The 27,491-nt window shown below is 45.0% G+C and overlaps 1 protein-coding gene across 9 annotated transcripts; it reads right to left on the bottom strand.

Moving 5' to 3' along the window:
• Window positions 1-357: 357 nt before the first annotated feature.
• IL13RA2 (interleukin 13 receptor subunit alpha 2) lies at window positions 358-26,535 on the bottom strand. Of its 9 annotated transcripts, XM_054075240.1 has the most exons (15): window positions 26,391-26,535; window positions 24,511-24,581; window positions 23,581-23,696; window positions 20,878-21,092; window positions 12,301-12,404; window positions 11,903-12,064; window positions 8,720-8,871; window positions 8,227-8,277; window positions 7,304-7,457; window positions 6,735-6,855; window positions 4,649-4,833; window positions 3,380-3,537; window positions 2,387-2,531; window positions 1,563-1,665; window positions 358-655 (listed from the first exon to the last, which is right to left on the bottom strand). In XM_054075240.1, exons 6-15 carry the CDS (start codon window positions 11,982-11,984, stop codon window positions 613-615), a joined length of 1,194 nt encoding a protein of 397 aa, XP_053931215.1. In that variant the 5' UTR covers window positions 11,985-12,064; window positions 12,301-12,404; window positions 20,878-21,092; window positions 23,581-23,696; window positions 24,511-24,581; window positions 26,391-26,535; the 3' UTR covers window positions 358-612. The 9 variants fall into 9 exon arrangements, 8 of the variants coding, with proteins under 8 accessions (XP_053931215.1, XP_053931217.1, XP_053931218.1 ...); XM_054075242.1 differs by lacking the exon at window positions 12,301-12,404; XM_054075243.1 differs by lacking the exons at window positions 20,878-21,092; window positions 23,581-23,696; window positions 24,511-24,581; window positions 26,391-26,535 and adding an exon at window positions 19,890-19,908.
• Window positions 26,536-27,491: the final 956 nt, after the last annotated feature.

The raw sequence follows: 27,491 nt of genomic DNA, 5'->3' as shown, positions 1-27,491 counted from the left end.
TTTCCACACTGCCTTTGCCAGAGTAACCCTCACTTCTCCTCTGAAGCATCTGGCCTTTGCAGTAGCTGTGATCACACCTTTTGACAGCAAAAGTTTCTCTAAAGGCCTCCCCCGCTTCAGCTTTGCAACAGATAAGGCATATCAGTTAATGAAATAAATAGTTCAGGTAGCTCACATTCAGCATTTAGATGCTCTCTGCTGAGTAGTTCAAGACCAGGAAGAGTAGTGAGTGAGGTGGGGTACAGTGGCCAAATGCGGCCATTTGTACCTAGAATTGTGTGTGAAGCGCTGTTCTTCAATGTGTCTCCTGTTGATGGATTTCTAATCCTTAAAAACCAACAAACAGACAACAAAACCCACAGAGAAATGTTATCTTTATTCATGGCAGTTTCCACAGCCTTCATTTCTCCCCTGTCCTTTTATCAGAAATAACTTGATCCAAAGTCAGTTTGAAACTCCTCCAAAGTTTTCTGAGGCCCAATGAGAACCTGAGTTGCAAGAACCAGCCTTACAAATGGCAGCAGATAGGGAAGACCCATGTGGGGTCAGGGCTTCTCGGATGTCCTTGGGATGATGTTCTAGGGGCAACCCGTCGAGCAGTCGCAAGCAGAGTTAGCATCCCATCGATGAATGCCATGGCTTTCCTGCTGAGGATCTGAAATTGGCAAATGCTGTTATTCCCAGCACTGAGAAACAGCTCGGGACATGCTACAGCATCCCCATCACACATTGCTGCATCCCAGTGGCATTGCGGGAAGCATTTGCTTTCTGTAAATTTCTTGCTAGCACATACATTTTGTTTGAATTTCAGAAACTGAAACTGTTGAAAGGCCATTACCAAATGAAGATGAAGGACTGTGTGTATCAGACTCCATGCATTCAACTGCTAAATAGTTCATTTCTGAGGACAACAGGTATTTCTATCGCCAGTTCTCCCTCATCAGTGATGCCTTAAAAGGCGTATTAGAAAAGTTACCCACTTTCTCACAATATATGTCTATTAGGAAAAGATAATAGTTATCAGTACCAGGGGATCAGTTCTCTCTCAGTGATCTTTCGGACCTAAAGAAAATGTCATCAGTACCTATAATTTGGATATGGGCAAATTCTTCCACTGTATCTGCTTTCCCTATGTGCCATCTTTGACAAGAATGCAGACAACTGTGACAGGTACACAATGAGAATGAGGCCTTAGCCCATAAAAATGGCACTTCTTTAACACAACCAGTACAAATCTATGATGCCTGAGTGGTTTGGGGCAAGATTATTATTATCCTGCTGTGTATGCAAGTAACTTTGCTGCATTTAACAGGACCAATTTGTTGGGCTCTCATGAGCAGGATTTGGGTCTCTACTCTGAGTTTATGGGTTGTTGGGAGGCATTTCATATCAGAAACAGCCACGCTTACAAGGTTGTTTACTGAAAACAAACTGTTTGGTGTGCAATTTTAGAGCATCTATTAATGTTTGTCTCTTAGTATGTAATATGTTGTTTCATTTATACCCGCAGTCCAGAACACGCCTAAGAGCATATTACATGGACAGACTGCCTTGGTGCTTACCTTTTCTTGCACTGGCCAATCAACATAAATATTATAAGGCTACTTGACAAACTCAGAATGACCGGTATGAGGATAAAGAGCTGCTTGTCCTCATTTCTGAACACTGCAAAGATAAATGACAGCAAATAAGAAAACGTTACCTTCCAGAATGGGCCACATTATGTCTCAGAAAACTTGGGCTCAGGTGCAAATTCAGAATGCCTGGGTTTGTTACCCAACATACATTCGTTCATTCATTTCTCTTCCTACCTCTCTGTATCTCTCTCTCTGCCAGGCATATGTTACCGTAGAGGATACCATACTCCTCCAGGGTAACATATATCCTGCTGTATGCTGTGCCATGCTATGTAGTCACTGCTGTGTGTTTCTTCCCTGCTTCTGCGTCTTGCAGCAGAGCCAGTGCACGCAGAGGCAGCCCTGGAGATCCTATGGAGTGCAAAGGGGCTGATCCGTGGTGTGGGGCAGCCGGGACGACGCCCCGCAGAGAGACTTTGAATATCATGTGCTCTCTCTCACAAAGCAGTCACCAAAGAGCCTCGTAGTACTACGTGCCCTCTCTTGCAAAACAGCCACTCCACCGTCACAGCTCTCCCCGTGCACCGGGGAAAGGTGCTGATGCAGAAGCCTTGATATTATGGGGTGTGCCTGCTAATTGCACTAGAGATGCAAAGCTGTAGGAATGGTTGTGCTGGAGCAGGTTGAGGATGTAATTAAACCAGTATCCCACCTCCAGTGCTGGACACCCATGGCTGCCAACAGCAATTTATCTCAAACGGGCTTTATAAAAGATGTAAAAGATACACGGGTTACTTCGGATTCCATACCAGAGAAACACTCCTGCGTCCATTCACTCCAAAAGCCCTGATCAGCACATAAAATATTCGTTCTTCCCCTGACACGAACACATGAAATGTGGCTTTGATTTGCTCTGGAAATTGTTAAAGCTGTCTCCATTTGGGTTGACACAGACTGAGAAACAAAACAGAGAGAACAAATGTCAAGGAATTACATACCATCATCAGTAGCTCTCTGCATTGGCTTGATGTTTCTGAACATCCTCTCCAGGCTCTGCAAACCCTTGGATTATGTTTTTTGGCAGTTTTAAATAGTTTCATAATCATTTTGGACCAGTTAATGCCAAGAGGATGATTATGGAGTTGAATCTACTGAAAATACATATGTTTAGGGGGGCATTGTGTATGTCACCATTTATGCCTGCTTATGGAATCTTTCATTAATTAGCCAAGAAGACTCGTGTACAGAATATGGCAATTAAAGAAAAAACGTCCTTCAGATGTCCCCCTATGATTAATTAGGTTTTGTCATTTTTGCTATCAAAAACTGCACCTGGCTAATGCACAGGGAAAACTCATCACACCTAAAAGACACTTTGTGTCCCAGACCACTTCTTTGGAGAGATTAGAATTGCAATTTCATGGGACCAAGTTGTGCTACCACACTCAGATAAACAAACCACAACAGCTTTCCAGTTTCCACAATGACAGCTTTCTGAAGTGACAGGCGGGAGGCCTGAGAAAGTAATTGCTCAGAGACACATGCCGGGACTTGTTGCTGTTAAAGTTACTGCTAAAGAAAATGTTGTACTTGGTGATCATTGTGTTAAGTTGGAACATGTGCAATGGAGCAGCCAGGCAGCGTTTTCCACTGGCAGCACCAGCTGATGGCTCTGCACAGCCCATACAGGGGGGCAACTCAGTGCAAACTCTAGTTTTCTGGCATGCCTGCCCACTGCCGGCCATCCAGCAGGAATCCCCAACTCCTTCCCTTCCCTGTGGCGTGGTGTGTGTTGTCCCTACCTCCCAGGCATCCTTGGTCTGCCCCTGATCTTCTGCCAGCTGAACCTCGTACTCCAGGCATTGGGGTGGCGTTTTCCCACCTGGTGGGCTCCAGTTCACGTGCAGCTCCTCAGATGCAGACATGGAAACTACGAGCTGTTCCGGGGGCAAGGGCTTCGCTGGAGGAAGGAACAAAAAGAAAGAAGGTCAAGGGGTTCAATCAAACAGCTCCTGGTGGGAAAGGCTTCAGTTAATCACTGCCAATCTCTGCCCCTTTTCCCTCTTGATGGGATTTCTGAGCTCCGTTGTTATCAGCCACCGTGCTGCAGGAGCAGGATGTCACTGAGCCTGGAGGGTGGGTTGTTTATTTTAACTTGACACATGGGCTGGGCTAGGTTCTTGCTCTAGGCTGTAGGACAGGAGTTTTGGAACACTGGGAGGGGAGCATTGTGCTTGGCACATTCTCTTTGCAGCGCAGCCAACGAGCCCTCCCTGTGTTGCAAGGGCAGGGTTGGCCCCTGCAGCGACACTCTCTGCATCCCAGAAGAGGCTCTGGCTTACGCCAGATGCCCAAAGCCGCACATGAAGCACACGACAGCACTAATTGAATCCAGAAATCCTGCTTATTAACCCAGTGGCTTAACCGGAGGACTACCTATTTATCCTTCTGACATTTACACATGGGTAAATGCATCAGCATGGTAAGTGCCCATATCAAAGAGCGAGTTCACGTATTGGGTTATACATCTTACTGTGCTTTGCCTTCTTTCCCCGTCTCTGGCAGGTTTGAAATCCACCTTTGCTCTGGCAGACCTCATCATACTTTGCACTCAATTATCCCCAACCCTTAGCTTGGTTTCAACAGCAAAGCTTAAACATCTCTTCTGTGCTTGCAGGAGCGGAGCAACTGTTTAATTTGCAACGGTAATAAATGAAGCCACCCCTGTGGTGGATAGAGCCAAAAACCCCATAGCTGCTCTGCCATCTGCCCAGCAGACCTTTTATATCCCAAGTTGTCCAGCTGCTGAGTGCGGCACTTGGAGGCACCCACTGACACTCTAGGGTGGGCACTGAGGTGTGTTGCTGGCCTGCAAATGCTGCTGGAAAAGAAAGTCCTGTGGGGAATGTGTTACAGTCCCTTTTCCAGGGGCAAAATCCACCCAGACACATTAGAGCCACCCATCTACAACAGTGCATGCTTGTTTGAGCCCTCTTGTGCAAGACGTGAGCCTTGGGCGCATGGTGGCCGTGCAGGTGCCCAGAGCCCTGCTGCTCTCCCGACAGTGTTACCTAGGTTGTGAAGGCGAAGGGTGACGTACAACGGCCGTAGCTGAGTGGTTGCTGCTGAACCATTGACACAAATGCTCAGATCCTTATATTCTGCCTGGCTCAGATTTTGCAATGTGCAGCCGATGTTTATACCGTGGTCCTGAATATAGTCATCACACTGCCGTGCATGGTCCAGCCCCTCATACCTAGCGGTGCATTAGGAAAACAGAAAGAAAAAAAGAACCAAAGCAGTGGCAGTTTGTACATAGAATCATAGAATCATAGAATCACCAGGTTGGAAAGGACCCACTGGATCATTGAGTCCAACCATTCCTAACACTCCCTTAAACCATGTTCCTAAGCACTTCATCAACCCGTTCCTTAAACACCTCCAGGGAAGGTGACTCATGGGTAAGGCCTTTTTTTTTAAGATTGGACCTAAGCCTCAAACATCACCTGTGTCCTACCCCCTCTTTGCTTTTCGCAAGTGATCCAAAGTACAGTGTTATGCGTTTGTCACCTGCCCTCTTGCTATGGGAAGAGCGAAGGGAGGAATAGAAACTAAATTAACATGCACAGATGGCCTCCCAGGTTGGTTTGTAGGCTGTGTTAGCCTCTCCCAAAGCCCATTCCTGGAGCACAAGAGGCCTCATGAGATGCCACTGTGTGAGTGAAGCCAGGGCAGGATCTGGCCCATATTGACAAGACACTCATTGTCCCGTGGAGCACTTACAGCACCATCAAAAACCAACTCTAGAGTTGCAGAAAGGTCCCCTCCCAAACTAAAATGCAGTGGTTTGTGCCATGAATTTAATGAGTGTTAATGAGAGCTGATTGCAGTAAGGTCTCATGGGTCTACATCGGCACATAATGGAAACCCAGGGCTGAGGGGAAGGAAGAGATTTGCTGGGTATCAGCCAACACACTACCACAACCCTGTCTTCTCACACTACCTCCTCTCCTTGGCAGCCATTCTCCAAAGCTTAGCTGCTGGCCCAATCCTGGAAGTACTAAGTAGTATTTCATATTACCTTTTAAGACTTCTGCTTGTTAGTGCCCTTGAGGCAGGGTTGAATCCGGCCTCTGTACTCTACAACTAATGAAAGTCTCCCTGCACAGCACATTACGTCTGTGGGGAAAACTTCATGTGGTAGTGCTGTAAAAACGAACTCGCAGGGATCAAAGAATGCTTGGCTGTGTTCCCATACTCTTGTTATACACTGGGACCCAGATCCAAACACGTGGTTTTGTTACAAGCAGTTAAAAAAGGGAGGGGTCTTAGGGGGAACGAATGATGAATTTCCACAGTTTCCTTCAAGCAGACTTTTGTAGTTAGCAAAGTGGTTTAAAATCAGTGTTTCTTCTTTGAAGACTATTTCCAAGAGCTATGGGAAAACTATTTATAAAAAGCAGCTATGGTTTCCTACATACAGATCAAAGGCATGAAACCCAGTGATCTGCTAACCAGTCATCCCTACCGTGGTTCATAGGAATTGAAGCACAAGTACAGCATTTACTTTGTCCAAAACCACTAAGTCCAGCTCAGTTTTTTCTTGCAGAACAGAATCATTAGGCAGCTATAACTGAGAAATGTGTACTATTGCTACATTTTCACAGCAAGTTTGCTTCAATGAGATGTGCTAAGGCTATGAAAATGTATTTGAAGATTAAAACTGTTGCAAAAAAGCCCTGCTCTTTGTATAAGGTTCACTGAGCTTGGCAACCTTGTGCTGAATCCTGTCCTACAGAGATACGTGTGCTGTGATCAAAGGAAAGGTGAGGCCAGGGTGACCCAGGAATGTTCAAGAAGGGGAAAGCTCAAGGTTTTCTGATGGACATGCAGAAAGCACTCCATGCGAGTGAATAAAAGGGAATGGAGAAAGGGAGAAGAAATTGACCGCAGAAGATTAGAATGAGCCCGATTTTAAGAAAGAAAGCAGAGATTTGCCAGAAGGCACACGTTACTTGGAGCATTATTTCTGTTCCTTCTGTGTGGATCGTGTAATAGCATTGCCAGCCATAAAGGCATATTTGCTGTGACATTTTAGTACCTTAAGAGGCTCACTTGATTGCTGCCTTGATGTTTTTCTATTTTGCTGGTACATACCAATAATATAGTCCATAATATACACCACGAGGAGCGAGGAGACCTGGTTGCCAAGTGCACTTGAGGTATTCCCAGTCATGATAGATGCAGTGGAAATTCTGAACCTCTGACTCCAGATCTCCTGTCGAATGAGAAGGAAATAACCACTATTTAGCACAATACCAGTTAAGCAGAAATATCATTCTACGTCTCTGAACAATTGTGTGCTGCAATTGAAAGACGAAAAAGGAAAAGAAAAGGCCCTTCACCATTATGAAACTGTTTTGCTGCCAAGTGCTCTTTCCTATAAAAGCCAGTTCACTGCACTCCAAGTGCAAAGATGCATAACTGACCTTTTCATTCAGCAGCTCATGCAGGGCAACACAGCAGAGCTGGTATACGGGCAGAGGGAAAAGAGCGCCAGGTATCCAGTAACCACAGCCACTGGAAGCAGAAATGCTCTGGTGTCTTATATCTCAACAAGCACCGCAATAGCTTATCCATCCAGTAACCCTCAGGCCAGCAGTGGTTCATGCAACAGGCTCACGCGAAGTGCAGAACTACACCAGGTACCAAAGGCCGCTTCTAACCTTGCAATGGGACATGAAAAGCAGCATAAATCCAGTCACTTTGCACCTCCACGTCATCGGTACAGCGTCCTTCAAGCAGTGTCTGTACCTTCACTTCAGCAGTCCTGCTGAAGTCAAATCCAACTCTGAGTTTTAGCTTCCTAGTAAAAATAACCTGATTAAAAGATAGACTTTATAAGCACCTCTGGCTGTGAGTAGGCTCATTTGTGTGCTTTAGTGTTTCTTCACTTTTCTGTCCTGCTTCTCCTGCCAACTGCTTCGATTTTCTCCTCAGACCAACTCTTCTTTGTGACCTTATCTGGTGTCAAGGTTTTGTCATGGCACCAGAGGTGATTTTTTTCCCTACTTCTTAGATATGCCTTGTATAAAACACTCCTATTAGTTGTGATTTGGGGAATTCTGATGTGTTTTTTTAAAACTGCATGTTGTTTGTGCCTTTGTGCTTTTCAAATGCCAGTTAAAATCTTAATCGAAGAATCTGCACAGCTATTCTCTGCGTAGCTGGGAGCGTGACATGCATCCTGACCCATGTCAGGTTGAAGATCCTCTTTCCATGCCCTCACAATTGCAACCCATAGGTGAAACAGCATAGGCGACACCGTGCTTTTCCACCTCTCCAGGCTCTCATGGTATGGCTGAGCCCAGCGTGGAGCCTCAGCTTTGCTGCCTCGGGAGGACGAAGCAGATGACCAGCTCGTGCAGGATATGTGGAAACCCTTCACAACAAAAGGCTGGGGTCTACAGCACTGCTAACCCGATATAACTGCTCCTTCGCTTTCTCCCTGGTCTCCTGAGCTGGCAAGGTCTCTAGCACTCCTGTTCTAGGATTGCACTGCAGAAGCTTTCATTTTCTAAATATTCCCGAAATACATCCCTATGACCCTTCTTGTACTGTGCCTGTCTGCTCTTGCCCTGCTACACACTGAGAGAAGACTGATGATTTTATCACAGAGCTGAGTTAGAGACAGCCACCTCTGCAAGACAAAAGTAAATGGTAATTAGAAACACCTTTTTGGATAAAAGTAGAGCATTAGGATAATTAATGAAATTTAACCTTTTATTTATCCTCTACTTTGCACCCCTATGGATATGTTGACACTGAGTTTCAGTTCAAGCCCTGTAAAGACTTTCTAAAAAACATAGTGCCTTTTACAATGAGGAATGCTACTAAACTGGGTTATTTTTGGCAGCAGGTACCACACCCTTTGACAGAAATAGCCCCTTCTCTGATATCTGCTGCTGCTGTTATATTTCAAAACACATTCCCATCTGACAAAGAGAACAGTCTGGCTTTCCCTGGAAAGCTGGGACCGCTTTAGTAGCACTCATCCTCGAAGTACGAAGGTAAACCTATGCAGGAACTAAAGGCAGAACCATAGGCTGGATTTAAAAGTATTAAACCGGGCTTTGCCTTACCATCCATTCTCTGTCACCAGCGTTGCGGTATTCAAACTTGTATTTTACTGTGCATTCATTGAAGGTTTGTACATTGGGTGGGGGTTTCCATTCTATATCGAGGGAACCTAAGAGTCCAGGATCAGCGATGTGAAGGTCTTGTGGGGGAGCAACTAAATTGAAATCAAAGCAGAGGGTAAAACAGAGAGTCAATGCGAAGAAAGATAAAAAAGGTTCATGAAATCTGATGAGACAACAAATGCAGCTGTTGGATGTGGAGGGAAGCACTGCTTGTCCAGATCCGGTCGTGTCCTCAACAAACATACACAAGTTCTTCTCCTGCATACCCTCACCCGCCCTTCAAAAAAACCCAAGTTTTCCTGATGCTCAGAGAAACCACTCAACGACCATTGAAGAGGCACAAAGAATGCCATTTCTTTGGCACTCTTTTTCAAGGTGCTTTAAGCAAATCTCCCGTCCTGGGATGACCTTTCAAGTCCTATATTTTCTTACTTTTAACTCATTGTATTTACTGACTGTCAGGACAAGTATCCTTACAAACATTGTGATCAGCACCTACACCAACACAGGATGACAGCTCACAGCATGCTGTCAGGGAAATTTGTATTCCTTAACTGTAACAGACACATATCACCTATATTGCTTTAAACATTTCCTTCAAGTATGTTAAAGGTAATGAAAAAAACAAGACAAAATTATACAGAAGCAGAAAAGCAGAGAGTTAAAAGTCCTTCTTGGTTTGGACACCTATCAGCTATACAAAAAAGGTGCTTTTACAGTCAATCTGACCTTTATTAAGTTATTATCAGGTGCTGCCACATGTGAATAAATCAGCAGATATTATGCCTGAATTCTGTACTAAAACATGCTTCCTAAAAGCCGTGGTCTGTATGGAGCTGTCATTCACACGATGAAAGCTGTTTGGCCATTTAGTTTCAGTAGTTTAAACGAAGCCGATTTTTGTAACATCTGAGGTCATTTTTCTCCACCGTCTAGAGGTGAGGTTATCCATTCAGGTTTCTACATTTTTACTGCATGATACACCTTTTTCATGGTGATTTTGAGCTCATATCCTGGCAGTGTCAGTTCAGCAATGCCACCACTTCTCTCTCTGAGCCTGACCTCCAGGTCATTGGCTTCTCTGCCGTGTTTTTCATGTCTTCAACATTATATTTTCCTTTCATTCTTTTAATTGTGAAAAGAGACTCTGAGAATATCTTTCAGTGGAAGGCAGTGATATAAATCAAACTTTAATTTGCTTCTTGGAAAGTTTGCAGAGAGCATCGCTGGAGGTTTATTTCTTCTAAGGAAACTCTCCCAAATTAAACACTCTGCAGGCGGCAATCTTATGATCCAATTTTTTCCCCAACACGTAGAGCTCCATTGGAGATCTGTTGTTACATTAGATGTGCAAAGGCTCTAGGAAAGGGAGAAGCAGAGCAGGGTACAGCAAGTCTGTGGGACCTAAGCTTGAAGAGTTGCAACTGCTAAAAAATGAATGAATAGCTCATCTAGAAGGGTCATTTATGGCCATGCTGAGGAGGAAGGGTGGAGAAGGCAAAAGGGTGTTCCTCCCAACAGCCAGTTCCAAACCACCAGCACACCACGTCCCATAGTCAAACCCTGGTATGGTGGCTGGTGTGCGTAATTTCTGTAGCAGGCGGGTCAAGGTGGGTCCTGCTGGCAGGGCTGCGAGCTGGACTCTGCTGCGCTCGGGAAGCTCCTCCCGAGTGGATAAATGCTGACCCTCGCAGCAGTGCAATCAAGGAAGAAAAAAAGCTACTAGCCTTTGTGAGCCTGGTGATAAGCTGTCTAGAGAGGATTACAATGGTCAATACCAGAATTTCTGACTGGCAAAGATAACACTTTGGAATATGTTTCCATCCTGAGCTTGAACGGGACAGTAATATTTTTTCAAAGCAATTGCAACTGTGAGCAGCAATTCTTGCAAAATAATTTTTTACTGGATTTGAGAGGAAACTGAAAAGATTCTTCTGGGAATGTGGCTTGGATTTGATTGTTTCCTAAATGTGAGCACTGCCACTTGCAGTTTCTCCTTTTCACAATACTACATGACAAACCAGCCACACTCACATAATGAAATGTTGAAATACTCTATTTTCTTATCCAGTCTTGACAGAAAGCTTCTTCTGAATGTTTCTTGGAAATAAAACCCACTACCACCTCTCTACTTTATTTGGATGGTGGTGAGTCAGGTAGCGATGCGCTGGCTACGCAGCCACAGCCCTCACGGCAACCTGCTCCTGATTACTGTGCACACTCACTCAGACATCACAGCTTTGATGACAAACCTCCTGCTTATCCCCAGCTGTCTCACCTCACACCGTGCAGTGCCTGAGGTTGTGCAAGAAACAGGAGGTTTTGCAATTTTCCACCTATTTTGCCAGCAGAAAAATTTTTGCCAGGTGCCTCCTCGTATCTTCCATGTCTGCACATCTCGGCACTGGTCAGAGACATGCAGGCTACTTTTGTGTTTTGAAAAGCCCGTTTTAAAGTCATGCAGGGGCACATTCACTAGCAGCTTTCCGTGTGTGCTGGCTGTGAGGAGACGTGGAGTCTCTCAGTGCCCTCCTTGCAAAGTTTTCAGCTCTCTAGCGAGCACTGGCTGCAGCAGGGAGGACCAGACCTGCTCATCATCTCTTTGAAGAAGGAAAGCTTATGGGTGCAAAGTCCCAGCTACCAGAGGCCAAAAGAACTGGGGCTGGTGGGTACAGTGCAGCAAAATAGGTGCTTAAGGGCTTAATGTGCCATTGCCATGGACTTGCAGAGCAGTATTTCTTTAGAAGAAATTGTTATTCTCCGTTTATGAATAAGCCTGTTGTTACACATAGCACAGTCTGTCTGTCTGGGGCCACTCTCAGCAGCACTTATGTGATATTTACATTTGATAACTTTATATCAAACAATATGCTTACTGTGCACTAAAGGCAGTTTCTGCTCATTTTTAAGTTACTCAGAAAAATACTCACTACATACACAAAATATTTACACAATCAATTACAGGTTTACTAATCAGCCACTCACTGTAACACACACACACGTGCGCATGCACACACACACACACAAAAAAAAACCCTTTAGTTGAAGGTCTGATTTCATAAAGGGCCAGGTTAATGTGAAGCACGTGTTAGGCAGCAAAATGAATTGCATGCCAGACCTTACCTGTGGTGTAGTAAGAGGAGGAGGACACCACGTAGCCCCACACCAGCGCCAGGGAGAGAGCAGAAAGCCAACGGAGAGTCATTTGGAGGCAGAACGTCAGGGGTTCCCACTGGAGCGTGTGCAGCGTCAGAAAAGCGGTCCTGTGACACAAGTGCGAGGAGGCTGGAGAAATAAAGCAGAATTGAAAGACTTCATCGCATCAGTGGGTCCCTGACATTCCCTCTGCAGGGCGAGTACTGACAAGTGCCTTTTTACTCGTTTACCAAGTCTGTTTAATCATTTCCCAGAGGACTTTTATTTGTAACTTTTGGGGATGGCAACACATGGATGACTTTGGCTTCATTGGAAACAGTTTCTGACTAGCTAAGCTTATTTTCCAAAGACATGACAGCCTGTACCTCAGTTCCCAAGCCATCTGCCACGCATCTTCCGTGGAAACAGTGACACAGCCAAGAGATTGACCTCCCTGCCACTAGAAGCACCTCAGACCAATGAAGTTTTCCTTTAAAAAAAAGAACAAACAGAATGCCAGAGCCTTGCCTTATTCGATTAACAGACACGTGTAATGCAGCTCTCATCAGAGCTTTTGGCTTTCCTCTTTCAGGATTTGGCAACTAAAAAGAAAACAAAAAAAGACAGAGAGAGAATTTCCTTTCTAATTCCCTCTCCAACAAAAAGAATTGGTAGGAATGATTGTGAGAAATTTTCTGAGTTGCCATGATAATTTTTTAAAGGGACAAATTGTTCTTTCTGACCAGATCTACTGGAGGGAAGACGGGGACTGAGAGGGAGAGGAGCAGAGATTCTGAGGAAGGGGTGTGCGGTGGGGGGTGAGAGAGGTTTCTTCAGATTTCATGCTGGAGGTGGGTAGGAATTGCTGCCTATGGACACAACAGACCTGTTACCATATGCCAACAAATACACAAGTACAGGTAAAAAGAATATATATGTGTATTTTTTTCTTTTAACTTTTACATATGGCTACAGATATAGGTATAGATTAGATAAGAGATAGGGAGAGAAAGAGAGACAGATCATCTAGATTAGACATCGATGCAGAAATAATTTGCTCTGAAACGTTGAGGCCACTGCTTGAGCTCTGCTTGTGTAAGAATACGCCAATTTCTACCTGAATACACAGCGCATCACTGAGTTCCTTTTTAATTACAAATTTGATATGCATTGTCCATGCAGCCTTGGCTATAAAAGGTGGATTCCAGGATCATAATCTGGCATGATTGCTCTCTCATTAGCACCCCTGGCTACAGTGTGACTATACAAAATTGGGGGTCTGCTGAATGCAGAGCTCCAAGTCAGAGGAACCTTGGGAAACCTGAGGACTGGGGCCAACAAAACTCCCACGATTTGAAGAAGTAGTGGCTCAGGTGTGAAGGAGGAGACAGGTTATGCTGGGAGTGGGGAGGAGTTTAAATTAACCAGAAATTCTAACTGGCAACACATGGAAGCAATTAAAAATACGCAACAATTGTAACAGCTAATTTTCAATTTAGATTAATATAAAATTCCCCCAAGTCTATCACACGAGTATGAGCAATACCAGTAATTTTTCTGTTTCATATGAGGAAGTTCCAGTCAGAAGAGATGACTGGAATTAATTCTGAACATATCAAACACAATATAAAACTTGTGTCGGTACCAGCCAGGCTTTTTGCATAAGTCTCTGGCTTGGAAAGGTCTCATAATTCAGTTAAAGGATGCAATGATAAGGAGAGCAGGCTTGCAGAGCTGGGAAAAGCAGCAGCTATAACTCACCTGGTGAGTAACAGCATACAAGGACTGCACATGAATGTTAGTGGAGGAAGTTTTTTCTATTTCCAATACAGTTAATTTTAATGTTTTCCCATAGTTTCACAAGGCACATAAAAATAAACAAAGGCTTACAGAGAAAGATTTTAAACCAGCAGAATGCTCTTACCTGGATCCCTGAGTGCGTGGGAGCCCATCTGCCTCTGGAGTGTTGAACTCCTCAGCAGCCTTTTGGCTGCTCTGCTCAAAACTTCACATTTTGTAGAAATTCTGAGGTTTGTTTGTTCTGGGTTTTTGGGTTTTTTTTATGAGATGTGCCTGTTCTCTTCAGGGATCAGATGCCATGCTGCAATGTTTTTGGCACTTGCGACGTGATCAGAAGCTTTAGTAAGGTAACACCAGAAAGGACATTACTGGGATTTATTAAGTGTTGATGTTAATTGTTGCTATAACTGTTCTCAAGTAGGTCAAAGGTATGTTTGAAATGTTTAAATGATTAATTAAAAGGAAAACCAAATGGCATAATCTAGCAGGATTTCTGCTGGAGGCTGCCCAAGCTCCTCGCCGCAGTGGCAGCGCATGGCTGTCCCTGGCACCGGAGAGCCACAGCTCCACGCCGGAGCCAGATAGTGCCGCAGGGCTCAGCCCCACTCTGACCCACTGCCGCACATCCCTCCGAGCTCGCTGACTCTACTGGCTCTGGAGCCAATCCAGCTGCTCCTGCCGCTCAGGGATCTGCAGGAAATATATGAAATTATCTATCCCCTTGCTCCTCGCCTGTGGGCTGGGCACATCAGTGCAGCTGGTCAACGTGGCTCTTGTATAGCCTTCCCTGGCACCATTTACTTCATCCCTTCTTCCCTGCATCACCCTGTGAGCCCTCCCTCACCCCCAGCCTCGAGCACCCTTTGCAAGACATGGGTGCTTCAACCACGCTTGGTTTGCCACTTCCGAGAGCTGTCGTACCAAATACGCTTCACTGAAAAAAAACAACTAATGATTCCTGTTGCTGTGCTAAAGGATCTGCCAGGGCCATCGGCAGTAATAGGTGGATCATCTCTGTGTTGCCTTGTGAGAGTCAAGAGAAGGCATTTGCAGCACTTTACCTCCAGGAGGGACAATGAAGAATGTTTCAGAAAAAGTGGAGCTGTGGTGCACGTGCCCTGACAAGCCACAGGCTGTGGCTGAGGCTGGATCTTCCCATGGCCAAATTTAGGCATATTGAGAAATAGTTTAGACATACTAAGAACATGAGAAACAGCTTCAGGAACCAAAGGATCGCTTCTCATTAGGAAGAAAGCTCCCTCCGAGTACCTGTACAAGACTTAGGATATCTGCCTTTTTCAAGGCAGCTACCAGCAAAATTTCAGAATGATTTTACCTTTTGTTGTGCTAAAAATAAAAATTGATCCCATAAGTTCAGTTGTAGCAACTACCTCCCAGAACAGACACCAGCTGTTGTGTCCTGGGTAAGACCACATCTTTGAAAACAGTGAGGAAGAACACTCAGACTACAAAGACCATTTAGTTCTGATGGGTGCCAAGGGGAGCTCTGAAGTTGGGAACCAGGAAGCCCATGACCCATCTATGTCCCCATCTGTTGTGGTGCTTGATTGGGAAATAGCTCTGTAAGGCCACAGGGCCTTTGGCCATGGTTGGAGAACCCGGAATAGCTGAGAAGCCCCTTTTTTTTATCTTTCCAAAGCAAAAAGCACCAGAAATGGGTAGTAAGAACCCTGTTTCCTCAAGTGCCCTGGGAATTTTTTTCTCCCTTAACTGTAACCGCACAGTACTGGCTGTTTCCTTCTTACTTTCCGCAAAAGATAGGGGAAAAATGTCCCTCACTGCTAGAAAATGCCTGACCCTACTTTCAGGGTTATGCAAGATGAAGATTTAACATTCATGTATTTTCATTGTGTAAGCTACTTAAGCAGAAAAGGTCACGCGGGACAGTTCGTTTGAAACAGATGAGAAACATTTGTTCAGCAATATGAGTGCCAGTTCCTGAGTGCTAGAACTGGGACAATTCCTGAAGAAATTAGGTTAGAAAAAGCATAGTTAGGATTTGCAACAACAGAGCCGCACTACACGACCAGCAGAGATGCAGCAACTCACTATTAGTGGAATCTCCGTGCTTGTCCTGGAGGAGGAGATCAGCTGAGGGCAAGCTGGGGAGGGTCCATGCTTGAATGGTTGGACTCGATGACCCAAGAGGTCTTTTCCAACCTGGTGATTCTATGCCCTGTTCCAGTGATGCTGAATGGAGGCACTGCCCATGGGTGGGAGGGAGAGTGATGGCTCAGGGCACATCTGTGCAAAGGCCATGTGCTCAGGCCTTGGCTTGTCCTGACCTTACTGTAGCTGCCAGCAATGCCCTCGTGAGCTGTGCCAAACACAGGGCAAATCCCTGCATGTGCTGGACCGCAGTCTCTTGGCCTTGAGCTTGGAGCAGGGACAGGCAGGCAATTTGCACCTTAATTACTATTCTGCAAATGGGGTGAAGTTGTAAAAAGCTCCTACATAAGGTGATGATAAGCTCATGGAAGAAAGGGGGCAATAAAAGTATTCCCATTCCAGCTCACCAGCAAGCCCTGCACGCAGCTGGAAGAGTGCACCAAGGCATTGCCAGGGATTGTGACTGGCATAGCTGCTGGCTGCACCCAGCCACCCACTGCTATGCCCTGCACCCACGCTTTCTTGGCACCCCATGAGACTGACAAGACATCCTTGGTCCCAGCAAAGCCGCTGGGATTTTTCCTGTTCTCATGGCTGCCTTCCCATTGCAACTGTATTTGGAGGCACCACTGACTTGTTTGTTTTGGTTATGAAAGAGATTTTTTTGGGTAATTGTCAGCTGGGTAAGTGACTCCTGGAGTCACTACGTGCTCACAAACATCTCACAGGACCTCCCTCATCCTCCAGGAACCCGGCCAGGTCCTGGGGTCTCACAGCTGCCCTACAGGGGCAAGAATAATAAAATAGCTAAAGCTCACAGAATGAAAACTTGCAAAGGTGCCTACAGGCTGAATAAGAGGTTTCAAAGAACAGTGAGGCTCCTGGGCTGGGTTCTTGGCACCTGACAGATGTGCTGGGCAGGTGCATGCAGAAATTAAAAAGCAACTGTGTAAAAGTCTGCTTTTGTTTGCAGAAATGAAGGAAGACCAACATCCCTGCTGAAACATCTCATTGCAAATGGCAAAGTGGCTGGGAAAGTCCAAGCAATGCGCCAAATCCTTTTTGGTTAAAATATATTCAATACATTCATTCTTGTTGCAATTAGTTGGTTCTGTCAAGCAACTATTGACTTCATACATTAAAATACTGGGATCTGATAGTTCAGCTCAGCCTTCAGCTTTGCCATTCAGCTCCTTATTTAGAGGTAGGTTCCTATTCAACAAAATAAAAACTATAAAGTTCCTGCTATGAACAGACCATTTGGTATCACTGCTTTTTTCATTTGATCCAAAGGGATGGTTTTCAAATTGCCAGTGGCATGAAAGATCAATGACTTGTAAGAGCTTCTTAACTAACTTGTGTTTCAGGGAAGGCAGTCTCTTTTATACAACTTGCATTAAGCAAGCTTTTTCCAAGGTGCCGGAATAAGGTGCCAGAATAAGAGACTCAGCAATTCCAACCAGAGCCGTGGCCCCCAGCACAGCATTATGAATTGCACCAAAAAGGAGACGTCACCATGAGGAGATGTGTTAGCAAGAGAAGCACAGAGCAGTGGTGACAGACTGAGTGTTGTAAGAATATTCCCTTTTTTTTCATTAATTTTTCATTTTTCATTTAAGGCTTCCATGGGACTTCAAGAAATGATGGAAGGAATCCAAACTCTAGCAATGCCCAGTGTCAAAGTTTATTCTTACGGTGAGTCAAGAGCTCAGTTTTCCCTATTTCATTGCTAATGGCTGTTGTTGGGGATTAATCATGGCTTAGATGTTATCTCAAAGCAGGGACAGCAGCTGTTTTAGTGTCCTTGAATCACGTAAGCCAACAAGACAACTGCCATAGAGCTGGCACAGCTGAAATCTTTGCTTTCTGTAATCAATTTTCAGAAAGGTCCTTCCAACTGAAAACCGAATGTCAGGCATTCCCTCTGCCTTTCAGTTTACTCCTCCACATGTTCCCTGCTGCATAAGAGGCACCCTTTACTCATCCTGATCATCTCCGTTTCCTGCAATTGCTGGTAAAACAATGTCTGTGTAGAGAAGGTCTCCTGCACAGGTCCTCCACCTTTTTGCAATCCTGAGCTCGAGCTGCGGTTACCGGAGCGAGCAGAGCAAGCTCCCAGGCTGGCTGCCAAAGTGCTGCTGAAAGCCTGAGAGCGCAGCATCACGCCGAGAGCCTGGCACATTTCCCTTTCCAGCTTTGTCACCAGAGTGACATGACGGACAGCAGCCAGGCTTTCAATAGCTGCTTCAGTGCTAAATACTAGGAGGGAGAAAAGAAAAAATCTCACCCTACCAGCATCCTCAAGGCTCTCCGTATGGGATGGCTGAGCCCCGTCAGTGCCACACTGAGCCTTTTGCCCATGACCAACGCCCAGGTCTCAGCCCAGCCTCTCTCCAGCAGGATGCTGCTGGCAAGCATCGCATCAGCATCCCTCTCTCCACCCGCCACCTGCCTTGCCTTGTGCTGACTCTTTTCCCAGCAGCTTTTCCCCCCAGAATAGATTTCTGTTTTGCCTGTTGGTTTTAATCTTCCTAACTTAACACAATGTGTTTCACGGGACAGTGATAATTACTTCCAGTCTTGGTTTTAGGTTGCTCCAGAATTAAATAGAAAAATAAAAAAGGTCTAGCACGTGGTTATGAAAGCAGAAAGATTTTACATGAAGTGCTCTCATGCTAGCTGGGAAAACTGGCCTGGCCGTGGTGCAGCACGCTGCAAATTGGCCCTAAAAGCACAGATGGGGAAGGAGGGGCAATGGTCAAAGCAACATGCCCAACATGCAGAGATCAGCTGAGCCAGGGCAGGATCTGCCAGGAGCTAAGCATCTGTCACCCCCGCAGTCACGGCTGAGTCCCCAGCACACACCAGGCAAGTACACCCCACAGGGATCCTAGGATGGCCGAGTAAGCCCCGGGAGGCTGGCTGGGAGAAGTGGTCTTTCCTCTGGAACAATGCAGCCTGTGAGATCCAGAGGTGCTTTGCAGTCAGAGCCTGATCCTGCCTCTGCAGCCGTGAGCAGGATCCGGCAGCCAGATCCAGAGGGATGAGCACAGGGTCGGTGTATAAGCAGGGCAGCTGGTGAATGCAGAAGAGGCAAGGTCCAGATCGTTACCACAGACTAGTCCTTTAACCCTGAGCAGCCCCAAGGAATATTAAATAGCATTTAACCTGAGGAAAGGTGATTTTCCTGGCACTGGGAGTGCTTTTGGAGGGGACAGCAGTGCAGACCTGCTCTCCTGTGCCTTCTACTTCCCATGCGGTGGCCAGGGATCACCAATGCAAACAGCAATCCAAGCCTTCATGTCTCAAGGAAACATCTCACTGGTGTTGAAAGGTGCTTCATTAAATGTTTTAAGGATATAAAGTTTGGCTTGATGGTGAACAACCGAGAAGAAATCTTTTTTTTTTTTGTCCTCCTGAGATGGAAATCTTTGATGCCTCCCCAAGAAAGGAAGAGTTAAGCAGAATAACTGTTTGGCCAGGAACAGGCAACCCCTAAACGATATCTGCTGATAACTCTTATCAGCAAGCCAATGCTGATTTAGAGTAATCCTAAACACCTTTAATTATATTAAAAGCTATCCAATTCTTCCCATAAAAGGAAAACCACGAGAAGACACTTTAAGCTGGGGATAACCACAGGAAAGATTTCAGAACAGCCAGAATGTGCCTTGCAATGTAGAAGTTCAAGCAACAGTGGGTGTAAACACACATAGAACTATAAACATGTTTGTCTGAAAATCTGCAATTCAAGCATGACCTTGAAAGCTGAGCAGATGCAACTGAAGTTATTTCAAGAACACAAACATCAGTACCACAAAGGAAGAAAGAAGCAGTGGAAAACTCTTTCAAATTTATATAGAAATGCTGATATGTAAAAAGCCATAATCTGCATTACACCTGAGCAGTTATATTGAGTTTCAAGAACGCTCACGACAAAATAAAATCATAATATAAAGCAGACAAATTCTCTCACCCCCATTTTGGCTAAATGCACCAGAGAGAGTTGCTGAGATTTAATGCTGATCACATAGTTACAGCTTACCAGAACGTGTCAGGATTTTCCTCTGAGCCAGGTAACGTGCAAGATGGAAATATTTACTACCTCTACAAAAAGAAAACTGGAACAGCAAAATAGAAGAAAAGTTCTGTGTATATTCCTGTTTCCAGAGAGTAAGTTTCAAGCAGCTGCATCTGAACAGCCAGCCTGAAAGGATATAGGATGCATGTGAAGAAATCATGAAGAGTATATAACTGCTGCTCACTGCCCAAGGCAGGTGTCTGGCTCATCCCCTCCCAGACAGCAAAGTAAGCACATTACAACACACGGGATACAGTAAACAGCCCCACACCAGTGTTTGAGGGGTTTTCCTAACACAAAATGCAGTTTGATAAGAAAACTCTGATTAATGTGAAGTGTTTTGTAGAAATAACACTGGTCCCAGCTAACTCCTGACCGTCCCCTCCTCAGCTGCCAGCGAGCTCACAGCCAACCGCTGAGCCCCTGGCAGCGGGGTGGTGGCTGCAGGCTCGGGTGTATACGGTCTGGGCTAAAGGCTCCACGCTGAGCCAACAAGAAAACCTTGAGGATCCCAGCTGGTCTCAGAGGTTGCCGGCAGCCCAGCTGCTGTCACCTGCAACGCGACTGTCGCAGCTCTGCACATCCTGAACTAATGCTCAGCATCCCAGCTGTGGGCAGGCAAGCCTCCGCAGGCAGATAACAGCTGGACTGCTTCATTTGTGGGGAAAAGCAAAAAAAAACCCCAAACTCTAAGTGTATGGAAGAAAAACACTAACTTCTTATCCAATGGGTAATCTTGGTCTTTGCTTCCGCATTCAAACTGCATGAGGCTCTCTCTCATCAATTAATATCTTCAGTCCATTGTTATTTCCTAACAAAAACATTTTGACCAAGGCCCCAGTCAGATGACGTCTGCTTTCACACAGGAATGCAACACAGAAAGCGCTGCCCCGAGCAGTTACCGGAAGGAGTGACACGGGTAGGATGGAGCAGATTGACTGAGAGCTCATACCTCGTGTCCTGAGAGAAGATGCTGGTGGTTCAGCTATGAATTACCGTGCTGAAGGAGGAAATGTTGGAAGGACTGCTCTCCAGGGAGGTGCAGGTACAGCTGGTTGGTCTTCCCCAGCACCAATTGGGATCTCTTGGTTACCAGTCAGTGAAATTTGGAAGAGGCTGAATTTCACAGGTATAATTGGCTTGTAGGTGCTCTCACACAGGCTTGTTCTGCAACAGAAATGTTATTAGGGAAAAGGGGTAGACCAGTCTCTTTTGGCAGTGTTGAAACCCCTGTATGTGCCCAGGAGCATGCAGATTGTGTAACAGTGAAAAGAGAAGTAGAAGAACAGTAATCCAGCGGGAAACAAGCAAGCTGCTTTTCAGTCATTCAGGCTGTTGAGAACAGGACACACACCAAGCGTCTTGAAAGGCTGGATTGGCTAATCCAGCTCAGCTGTGCTTGGAAAGGCAAGCCTTGCTTTGAAAACTGTCCTTTGCCACTCTGGTAATGGGAGAGACCAATTCTAGCCAGAAGTGTCCTTGGGCTGTTGGGGACAGAAGTTTTTGCCAGATAATTCATTAACAATTTGTAACACTGGCAAAGATTTGGAACCACGTGACCAGACCTGAAGATAACACTGCTCAAAGATTTACAAAAGCACGGCAGATTTCCAAAGCCAGTAACCTGGGTGGGCCATTCCCAGGCAAGTCTCCTCACGATCCTTTTCAACAGGAGTCGTGTTGGGTTTGCCCTTTGGAGAAACTCACAGAGCAGCATTTGCACTAACCACAGCCTTTTACCTTGGGATGGAAATCTAAGGAAATACATCATCTTCACCATAAATCATCAATGTCTGATTGACTATGGATAAAGGCGTGTTAAATTGCCAGAGCCAAAAATCTGATGTCAGGGAGAACGCGCAGCTAGCAGTCCAGAGAAGAGACTGATCAGAGCACTACCGAAGAGCTATAAAGCAATGATTTTTTGGTTCAGTCCTTGCAGAGACATCATTGCAAAACCTTATAAGCAAAAAGATGCCTGGATTCCCACTTAGAAACTGCTGAGTGTGCAAAGCTCATAGCACCCAACAAACCACCTCTTCCGAGGACTCCTGCAGCTGAAAGTCAAGTGTGTCTCACTGTCCGTGGTTTGCCTGAATCAAGGACCTACCCTTGTAATGGCTGGATGCTGATCTGGGTCCTCAAGCACACAGTTGTCAGGTATCAGTTCCTGAACTTGCTGGTATCTAAGTTCAGGCTACAGGGATGCTGCGAGCCAGGGCTTTGGAAAGACCAGAGCACGGCACCTCACTGCCACAAGTCGTTCTCATCCTGCCAGGTTGTGCAACAAATTCATTTTACCCTCAGTGAGGTACATTACCACATTTGCTGTGATAAAGTTTATGCCCACACGCAAAGTGTGGAAAGATACGAGTGTGGTTCTTAATCAAAACAATACAGTTGTACTGCATTTCTCATGCTCAGGCACTGTTAAAGGCACTGCCAACTCCCAGAATAAACCTGAGCTAGGACAGCTTGATAGCATATCAGTTACCGGTAGGAAAGAACTAGCATTTGCCCCAGTTTCTTCTTGCCCGCAGGGCTCAACTTGTTTAAAGACTGTTTGGGCATGTTGCACACAAAAACATAGGCTAACGCCTAACCTCCTAAGTCTAATGGTTGAGAAACACAGAACTGCGAAGGGTACGGGCACCTGCGGGTGTGTAGGATTAAGCTCAAAGATCATCACGCTATTTCCTTCTTGTTACCCTTTACTGACTTTCACTGCTGCTACGCTCTGCAGTTGGCAACTGCCCTACATTACTTGGAGATGACAGTACTTTTGAGTAATACCGTAAAGATGTACAACAGGAAAAAGGTATTTCAGCAAGCTTTAAGAAATATACTTATAAACCCTTCATCAACATGTTAATCAATTGCCACTTACAAGATGGATATCAGCTGGCAGAGGAAAATTTATCTTAATAGAGGAAAGAAAATTATTTATTGTCGTGAAAGGATCTCAGTAATTTGCCTGGTTTTGTAAAAGACATTCCTTAAACGTGCCAGTGCAGCAATTTGCACTCTTCAGAAAATGAGTTAGTGTCTCCTAAATTCCTCACAGTCTGACTGAGCAATGACTTTACAATACACTTTTAATCTAACTGTAACCCTGAATCTTGAAGAGTTGCCTTCTTCTGAAGCATCTCCCAGCCTTGCACCAACTGCCTCTGCAGAAAGCCCCTGGGAACAGGCCATGGGAACAGAAGCATTCTCTAATGTTTTGTCAGTGAAGTCATAATTCCCACTAAGTCCTTGAAGACATGAAGTTCCTTGATCTATACATTGGCTCAGCCCAAACCATTTTATGATATGGTTATGCTTAAATAAGCAGGGTTTGAATAAAATATCCCTGTATTGCCAGGAAGAGGATAAGTAGCAGAGGTCTGCATAGACATTCCGTTGTTGGAATGGTCATACCTTCAGCAGTCCAGGACATCGCCTTTCATTACACAGGCTGGGATGGCAGATAGCAACGGCCAAAGGTTATCGCTGTCTTTATTGCTGTCCCTGTGGGGCCAAGCACTGATGGTTCAGCCTGGTGCCTTGGGCAGGGAGCAGTGGTGGGAAAGAAGAGAGCACTGGGGACCCTGGAATGGTTGTGTGCTGAAGGAAGGAAGAAGCGGTTGGAAGGAGAAGAGAAGAGGCCACCCACCACAACAGGGAGATTGTTCCGGAGGAAGCAAATGAGCCACAGCTCACAAGGGAAACTGCCATGTCTCATCTTCTGGCCAGCAGCATCTGTCCCGCATTGGCTCCCTGTTTTACAGGCTGGGAATATAAAGCATAAAATGAATTTTCCCATACTTTTGGGTTTTCTGTCTGTGAACATGTGGCACAGAACACATTCATTAGAGGTCAGAAATTCTTCCCCCCTGAGAAAGGCTGCTCAAAAGAATGCAAGATAGCCACTGTCTTCTCCCCGCTGTGGGGGAAAAAAAAGGCAATTAAATAAGGTCCCCACTTGATCACTTTTGACAGCCCAATTTGAAATGCACTATTCCGGTTTGAAGTGTGTTAGCAGCCTTCCAGTTCTTAAAAGGAGCCTACAGGAAAGATGGGGAAGAGCTCTGCCAGGGGTTTAGGGAAGGAGGAGGAGTAATTGTTTTAAGCTGAAAGATTAGAAATTACAAAGAAATTTTTTAGTGCGGGGTTGGTGAGGCACTGGAACAGGTTGTCCAGAGAAGCTGCAGATGCCCCATCCCTGGAGGCGTTCAAGGCCAGGTTGGATGAGGCTTTGAGCAGCCTGGTCCCCTGGAAGATGTCCCAGCCAGTGACAGGGGGGTTGGAAATGGATGATCTTTCAGATCCCTTCCAACCCAAACCACTCTGATCCTATGATACACTGTTTAAAAATCTCCTGGCCCACAACAGCACTTTTTGTGACTGCTTTTAATCATACCACAGTAACTGTCCACTCAAACCTGTGAGTTTAACTACACTGTGTGGTGTGGGGCAGGGCAAAAATGCCTTCCATTCCTTCGATACGTCAAAATCACAGCATGTCAGACAAATTAAGCAGCAATAGAGATACAACTTCATGTCAATCCAGCTGTTCATTTTGGATGTGTCAGAGGATACTCACTTGTGACCAAACATCCAGCCCTCTCTGCTGCCAGCTGACAGGAACACCTGTTGTTCTCCCCATCCGTTTTCCTAAAATAAGAATAAATAAATGACTGGGTTTGGCACAAACCACCCTCCCCAGCGGTCTGAAGCGTGCTGGCCGGGCAGCTCTTCCCGAGGCACCGTCCTCAGGAGGCTGTGAGCCAGCAAGGCAACAGAGCCCAGACCTTGCGGAGCCAAAGGATGCTCACAGCTCCTGCACAAGCAGACTCCTGCCAGTCCGAGCAGAGTCTCAGTCCAGCCTCTTGGGCAGAGATGGGTCAAACATGCTAACACCTGGGCAACTGGTTTAAAATTTAAGAAAGACATGTTTTAACCCTAGACTTTGTTGAGGCAAGAGTTATAGAGGCAGCAGGTAAGGACCTCACCTGGTTTGGAGAGGGGATGAAGGGATGCCGAGACTGTAGCGACACTTGGTGACGCTACTCAAAGCTCATGGGGAACTGAAACCCCTTTTAGGCAGCCCTGACCGCTCCCCAGGATGCGTATTTTTAACTGCATGTCAGGTCTACTTCCTTTGCTTGTTTTTCATGTTTATAAGCTTGTAAGGGTAACAGCTTTGGTGGCACCAAGTCAAGGCATTTTGTATAAACAAAGTGAAAAAGCACTCCTGGAGATCAGAGTGCAGAAGTGGTCTTCTGCTACCAAAATAAAGGGGGTTCAACAGCTGTAGGCAGAGTACAGCCTGGATTCAGAAGTGATCACAGGGAAAGTCAAGTTGCAATAGTGTCAAACAGATGTGGTCCATCAGAAAGTTAAATATATCTGCACATTTTTTCCAATGCTGATGTTAAGAGTAACCTGGCAATGTAGAGATTAATTTGTTGCCGCTTTTAAAAGGACAACAACAAATTTAGGTTTAAAAATTTCATATTTAGAGAAACTAAATTTAACTTTCTGTGCATAAGGCTTTCTGAGTTTATGTAGAAGTCCAAGTGAGAAAAAAACAGGTGGGGAAGAGGCTTCTCTCCCCTTCTGTACCTGCAGAACATAAGTTGTAAGATCTGCCGTGTTTTATAGACACCTTCTAAGCACATTATGGCAACTCTGAGTTTGCTTTTAATTAAAATAGAATTTCATGTTGTTTCTTGATATGAGAAAGGCCAAGTAATCCAATCAAGTAAAATCCCTGGTTTGGGCTATGTCAAACCTGGAAGAATCAAGTACTTTTTCCTAAATACAACAAGGTTTGTCATTTCAAGTTTTGCAAACACAGCTCTTAAGTTCGCAACGAAAGAACTTAACATGAGTTATTGAAAAGAGCATGCATCAAACCCAGGCTGTGAGATAAAGCTGTTCCTAAGCCACGAGCAAAAGGTAGAAATTGGCAAAGGGAGTTTTGAAGTTCCTAAAGACACAAACAAGGCTTGACGGTGCCATATACCAGCAATACCACAATAATGGATAAACAGGCACGCATGGCACTGCTCACAGAAGGACCTGAACACTGAATAACAAATGATGCTTGATCCATTAGGGTGGTCCAAGAGTAATAATTCTATCTATAACCTCTTTTCTTTTGCAGTCCTTAGTTTGCAAAGACAGGAGGAAGGAAACTGCTTGGTAATCCCCCCACCATTTCACCGGAAACAATATAATCATCATTTAACTGACATTCCTGGGAAACAGAAGTTTATGTTGCCCGAGCCAAAAAAATCACAAAATTACCACTGTTGGCAGAAGTATCTCGATTTCATCATTGTGTGTCTTACCGGAGAAAGAACAGGATGACCTTACCATTTCGGTACATAGCAGAATGTGTAAGCTAGACCCATCACCGATTAGTGGAAAACAGCTTTAACACAGACATTATTTGTGACTGCATTCAACATTACTTACTCATTTCTAAATTATATTGCTGAAAGTTTTCAGAGATAATCCTTTCTTTTGCTTGAGTTTCTTAATGGCTGGAGAATAGTGTAGGACGGTTTGCCTTATCAACCGTTTTTCAGAAGTTCATGCACTTGGAAGCTTATGTTAGGAAGCATAGTGTTCACTGTTGCTTTGTTTCTTTTCTTCTGATTATAGAAGAGTAGGAGATTGGAGATCCAATCAAGTGGCTGCATTGTGCAATGTCTCATCAGCTCATAAATTCATACCTGTCTGGACTGTCGTATTCTTATTAGCATAAATTAACATTTACATTTGAGACACCAGTATTTCTCACTCGAGCTGCAAATTGATTTTGAAAAAAATACTAACCTTGGAACAGAAAAGCATCTGTAAATGCATTAGGAAAAAAAACAATAAAGCTCTTTGGAATGCTGAAGAACAGGAAATATAATGGAGCTCTAACAGTTTTATGGAACATAAAAATTGTACTATGCCATTTAATAAACAACTTACCACTGGCACTGGGGCCATCTCCTGTGAGTTAATGGGAGTAAGGCAGAAGGTGATCCTGTAGGGGGTTCACAGCTTAAACTCATTGGAGCACTGAGACCCAAGACCTCCGACAGACACCTTCAATAGACTTTCTTATACAGAGTGGAATGCAATGCAAGTGAAATGGAAAGGTATAAAGATGAAGATGCAAAAAGCGGTGGCTTCCCTCAGTCCCCATGCTGATATGAGCCTTCACAGTTCTGTGCTAGGGTAGTGGCAACAATATATATAGCTCTGCAAGTGCATCCTTAGATATGAACTTAGTTTTCCTTTCTCCTACGAAGTGAGTAGAAGAGATGACTTTTTATCATGGACGTTGCAACAGAACTGGAGATGTAAGCAGAGGCTCTACAGGATCAGCTAACACAGAACACTTTGTTTTGCCTGGGTTAATCATTTATCATTTCTCCAACTTGTGATTATTGATCTAGAGATCACATACACGCTGTAAATACACAAAAAGTTGTATTAATTCTGGTAATGAAAGAAATATAAAAAGGCCACGACTATAATACTCCAAAGACAGATGTTTATTGAGTTGCTGAAAAATACAAG

Source organism: Cuculus canorus, chromosome 10, assembly GCF_017976375.1.
Source record: "Cuculus canorus isolate bCucCan1 chromosome 10, bCucCan1.pri, whole genome shotgun sequence".
NCBI lineage: Eukaryota > Metazoa > Chordata > Aves > Cuculiformes > Cuculidae > Cuculus > Cuculus canorus.
The sequence above is the reverse complement of the archived record's forward strand: the minus strand, read 5'-3'. Positions and strand labels throughout refer to the sequence as shown.

Coding starts and splice junctions, on each gene's coding strand:
- IL13RA2 (XM_054075237.1), bottom strand. CDS start 20,085: ATGATTTCTTCACATGCATCCTATATCCTTTCAGGCTGGCTGTTCAGA. Junction 7,458..8,226: donor AAATCATCAGTCTTCTCTCA/GTGTGTAGCAGG, acceptor TCTTTTAATCAG/GTTATTTTTACTAGGAAGCT. Junction 656..1,562: donor ATTGGCCAGTGCAAGAAAAG/GTAAGCACCAAG, acceptor TGCCAATTTCAG/ATCCTCAGCAGGAAAGCCAT.